Raw genomic sequence first — 5,433 nt, 5'->3', positions numbered from 1 at the left:
AGCTGCCATTTGTGTCTGCGACAGCTGAAAGAGAAGGCGTCTGCTTACATCACTCTGACCTAAGCCACATGCATCCTCCTTCCTCTCCACTCATGCCATCGGCCCACCATTCTGTTGCCATGGAAAAATACGATGGCATATCCAAAGAGATATCTCCACCTCTCCTCTACCTTGAGCCCCCCCAAAACAATTTTCCACCCACACATCATAACCCACACTTCAAGAAAAAGCAAGCCTTGTCACAACCCTCAAGCTGATGGGCGAGAGCCCCTTTTCCACGCTTGAAAGAATGCATCTCTGTCTGGGTTTGCCCCCGAGTCTCCACCGGTATTCTTTGGTGCCCTGAGCGGTTTGCCTTCTCAGCCCTTTCTATGTTTCCTTCTGTCTCCTCTTCACCCCCCTCTACCCAGAGACTCACCACTCTCTCCTGGCCACTGTCTGGCCCCGACGGTGGGTTTGCTTTCCAGAACAGGGCAGGTCTGGAAAACTGTGAGCTTTCAGAGAGTAAAAAAGACTACTTAAGCATTCCTTCATTGAAACTGTTTATCATGGGTTCCCTTAATTGAGGGTTTAGTGAGGGGGGGGGAGGGGTTATGGGTCATTTAGGGACTACTTCAGGACTACTTGGGGCGTCTCCTCTTTGGAGGGGGGACTGCGTCAGGAATTGGAGTTTGAAAAGCCCTGAGATGAAAAAAAAAAAGCCAGCAGCCATCTTACAGCCACAACATGTGGTAACATCAGCAAAATACGCGGACAAGTAGGAAGCCATCTGACAACACTCCCTTCATCGCAGTGGAGTCCATGAGTTAGCAGGTTCTTGTGACAGACTAACCCCACCATCCAGCCTCACTCACAATCTTTGAGACAATATGGGAGCTTTGTGATTTGGATGGAGGAACTTGAACATAATTACGATCTGTACATATTGCCTGAGTTTTGACACAGGCAGAGAACCATGTTTGTTGCAGGACACATACTTGCACTCGCAGAGTGGCGGTCAGTGTTTGGTCACTGACAGAGAAACTGTACCTTTGGCCATACGTCATCTGGCTGACAGTTCAACCTATGCGGGAGGTAGAGGTGCATGCTTATCGCTTGGTGGAAATTCCAGCAACAACAATGAAAATTAGAATGGGACACCTATGCCATAACTTAATGTACTTAACAACTTTTCTTTAAAAAAGCCAACAGAAATTTGCTCTCCATCCGTGCGTGTTTTGAGTGTCTGTATATTTATGAGTAAAATCTGGGCTCAGTTTAAAAAATAAAACAGGGCAAAGACATTGGTTCATCTTTTTTAACCATTTGTTAATGTTGTTTGCATGTTATATTTTGTCTTTTTTAAAAAGAAGTATACAGATAAAAATGATTAAGAAGCACACTTAATTCGCAATAATGTTTCTGTGTCCTCGGGAGAAGTTGTTTCTGTGTCTGTGTGTGTGCGTGCGTGTGGGCGTATGGATGTGTGTGTGTGTGTACAGTGCTCTTAAACCTTATGGGGAGATGTGAAATGGTCGCCCATCCAACACTGGTTGGCAGAGGCTAAAGAAGTAAAGAGGATGTTGGTGTCAGAGGCGGGATCAAGGGCAGGAATTGTAGAAATCTTTTTCATTGAGATTGAGAATTTTTTCTTTTGAAATGTGCTGATTAAAATGACATGTTCCAAGGATATATCTGGAGCACGCTTTAAGCAATTTTGTTCCTTAGCTGTATGGGATTTTTAAATTTTTGTTTTTTGGAGGACTTGAAATTACAGCGAGCTTTAAGAATGGAAGTCCTGGTAAAAAAATGAAATGACTCATACTTGAGATGCCTAGCACGTGTGATTGTGGCCCGGCACTGAGACGCTTCTGTTCTTAACCCAAAGTCCCCTCCATTCGTGGCCTACCTGAGATGACACATTCACCCTTCCCACGCCCACTTCAGTAACAGTTCTTCCCGAAGCATTCTGTTAAAAAGCACCGCACTGTAAATATATTGTTAACATTTTGTCGTTTCATCGCAAATGGCTGTTTGTAGTGTGCTTCATCATGCATCAAAATGTGGAAACAAAGTCATTTCTGCAGACTTTGATTCAACAAAGGAGATGAAAGCTTCACTGAGGTTTAAAAGAAAGCACGGAAAGTGTTAAACTGTAGCCTTTGATAATGTCAGTGTATGACCAATATGATTATGGGGTGCTTATTGGAATATCAATAGATTTGGTTATCTGTCAAACGTATGCCTACAGTTTGTCATTAGATTTATATCATAATCACTTAGCTCACCTTAAACCAAGGAGAAATATGCTTTGATTTCACATTTTGATAATTTTCTAGCTCCTTTCTGTTCTTTGAACATTTTACCCAAAATATGTTTTTTTTTTATTATTATTCTACAAATCAGACACACACACACACACACACGCGCGCGCGCGCGCACGCACGCACGCACGCACGCACGCACGCACGCACGCAACACTTTCTGTTTGTCACCCAAGGCTGCACAAAGACAACATGTGGAATGTTCTGGCCCTGTGTGTTTTGTCTTCCTGATTGTATTACGAGAGCTGCATATCAAACCCGCAGTCTCTTCAGGAGGAAACCAGGAGACAGGACCTGGCCTAACTGATAACTAATGTAAACAATGTACTGCACCGATTCCACAATCAGGGTGTGACGTCCGTAATGGTGTTTATTGGACCCTCTCTTTTCTCGTCGGGGGCTGAGCTTCTCTGCTTTTTACTTAGAATTGGTGAGACTGGTCTGATTGTATTAATATCTAAGGGTTATGCAGTCTCTAAGGTGAGACCGTGAGCCAAAGGATCAATGTGTAAGGAAACAGTGTTTATCTAATGTGTACATTCTGTTCTTTGGCTGCTTTTGGGGGCCAAGAAAGGCTTTGCTATGAGAAATGACTGGGTGTCCACGCACCCTACCTGATGTCAGTGGTTGGGGCCAGGGACCCTCCCCACCCAGGACGGACTACACCCTCACGTCTGACTGCACTGACCCCCACTCCTCTGCCCAGCCACGCTCCAGCTCTTTTGGGTGGAGGTGAGGGTTATAGGTGGATTAGGGGGGGGGGGGGGGGGCAGCAGGGGTCTTTAGGGGTGTGACCGATGTTTGGACAGAGGCAGGGTCTCCTCTTCTTTCTCATTGTGCTGTGAACTGTGCTTGCACTCGTTTCTTTGGGTTCTTTTTTCTAAATGAAGAGAATAATAATAAATCTTGTGAGTGTGGGAGCAGTTTTCTCTCTTGTTGTACAGCGTCTGTCGGTGAGCAGGACAAATGAAGTGTGGATATCTGTGAGTAAGAGGTGGTGGGGGTTGGGGGTTGGGTTGTCATTTTTGACTCATTGCTCCTTCTTTCGTCAATGTCTTTCTTTTTCTTTTTTTTTTTTACTTGAGAACACTCAGAAAAACAAAAGACTACAGATGTTTAACTGTCACCGCTGATGCCATCATACAACACAAGGAGACAACTGCTTCTTATTTTTTTAATTTCCTGTTGAATTCTGCCGACATTTTGAAGAAATAAAAGTCTTAAATCCTGATCTCAAGCTGTTGTGACGTTTGCCCTGTTATCTCTCTTCACACTCGTCAGTACCCAATGACAGCAGTGAAAAAATGAATGCAAACCAGACATCCCTTGCATGAAACTGTTGTTGTTGTCCACAATGTTCACATCCACAGATGTGACTAAGTTTTGTTATTGTCTCTGTCGCTTGTGATTTGGTTTGTAAAATTCTGACACATCCATGTTTTCCACCGATTAGATTAGGTTTGTCTCCAACCCAAATATAAATGCAGTCATTCAAATGAGGTTCGTTATTGTAGTTTGTAAGAAGATGACTTCTTCCTTATACTCAGTATAGCAACGATTTCCTCAACTGTCACGACACAGGAGTCGTGCTGGAGAGACCTACCCGAGCGTGGCTGTCCGAGCACGTTCACTCTTTTCCGTTTCCAGGGCTTTTGTTTGCTGATTGTCTTCCTTTGCAACACTGCAGAATTCTACCCAAAAAAAAAGAAAAAAAGAATTCCTCCATGCTGTCTGTACCCACCCTGGCCTATCCCAAATCCCTCTGGCTCCTCACCCCAATGGCCCAACACTCTTTTCCTCAAACATATACAGCCCCCACCCCCATCCCAAGAAAAAGATCATTACTCTGACCTCAATCTTCCTTCTACAGCTCTGCAGATTCCTGTGTGCATGTGTTATTTCGTGACTGTGTGCGATATGCCATGCAGTGTGTGAATGTGAGTCTGCGTGTGTCTGTGTGTGTCTGTGTGTGTTGTTGGGGGGGGGGGGGGGGGTAGTGATTGGAGACTCCAAGCCAATTACCACATCTACCAGACAGACTCAGACTGCCTCAGCCTTGCAGCCAATAGGAAGAGAGCTGCACAGAGCCGGGGCCTGAGGTGGTTGCTATGGTAACTCCGGTGGCTGCTTGCATGGCGGATGATGCTGCTGTGATGGATTACAGTAATGGGATGGGGTGTGTTGAGGAAAGAAGAAGTGTGTATGTGTGTGTGTGTGTGTTTGAAAGGGATGGGGGGGGGGGCTCATGCATAAATATATTGGCAATGTATGAATAAATCTGAAACGCATTGACTTTAAAGGCATGGTTAGCAGGGGAGAGGAATGGGCTGAGAATGTGGCCTTTTCCATGCTTCACTCCTCCTAGGGAAAGCTGAAAAAGCGCACCGCCATGCTGACTGCATCTAGACATCCCCTCCATTTCAAGATGCACTGTACTTGTCAATCAGGCACGCTCACCTTCTTCAACAACACATATGGTCTCTCAAAACTTCAGGGAAATTCTTTCAAAATGTTTCAGTTGTCCCAGGTAATTTGGGACATCATAATTACATTACAAAATATATTATGGAGTGATGTAGATGGTGACTGCTCTGCCTGGATATGGGACATTTTTCATGTCTGTGTTTCATACTCAGTCTTAGTCATATTTGCTGTAGAGGCATTCGTGGGCGTGTCCCTAGACTGTAAAACATTGCATACCAGTGGGAATCTGAAAGGCCCACTTCCAAAAATATTGATAGATTTTTCCCCACATAGGAGTTAGCACTGAGCATTGAGTCTTCATTATTATGTTTTTTTAATGAAGCCCTGTACCAACATATTCCCTCCCCACTGACTGCAGTCACAGAGCACGGTGAAGCACAGAGCATGGTGAAGCAGTAAACCTGTGGACAGGCGCCAGCTTCCCATCTAATGAGACCATACATTAAATTCTAGGCCGCTCAGCACCTGTACCAAAAGATTAATGTAGGTTTGTTTGCTTTGCTTTGCTTTGCTTTGCGTGTGTGTGTGTGTGTGTGTGTTTGAGAGACGGAGAGAGGGTATAAGTATTTTGGTACCGTCCACAAATTTGGCACTATTGCATTCTTTTTTGAAACACTAAACTCTTTGTGCCACTCTGCCATCTAGA

General features: G+C 44.6%; 1 protein-coding gene across 3 annotated transcripts in view; it reads left to right on the top strand.

Moving 5' to 3' along the window:
- The window catches only part of dpf1 (D4, zinc and double PHD fingers family 1), a 42,615-nt gene extending 40,834 nt beyond the window's left edge, over nt 1-1,781 (top strand). For all 3 annotated transcript variants that reach the window (XM_012837881.2, XM_031573086.2, XM_031573085.2), the window contains exon 12: nt 1-1,781. This exon is cut by the window's left edge and continues 8 nt beyond it. In XM_012837881.2, the coding sequence (XP_012693335.2) occupies nt 1-63 (63 nt within the window). In that variant the 3' untranslated portion in view covers nt 64-1,781.
- The last annotated feature ends 3,652 nt before the right edge of the window (nt 1,782-5,433 follow it).

The sequence above is a fragment of the Clupea harengus genome, chromosome 9, assembly GCF_900700415.2.
Source record: "Clupea harengus chromosome 9, Ch_v2.0.2, whole genome shotgun sequence".
Lineage (NCBI taxonomy): Eukaryota > Metazoa > Chordata > Actinopteri > Clupeiformes > Clupeidae > Clupea > Clupea harengus.
The sequence above is the reverse complement of the archived record's forward strand: the minus strand, read 5'-3'. Positions and strand labels throughout refer to the sequence as shown.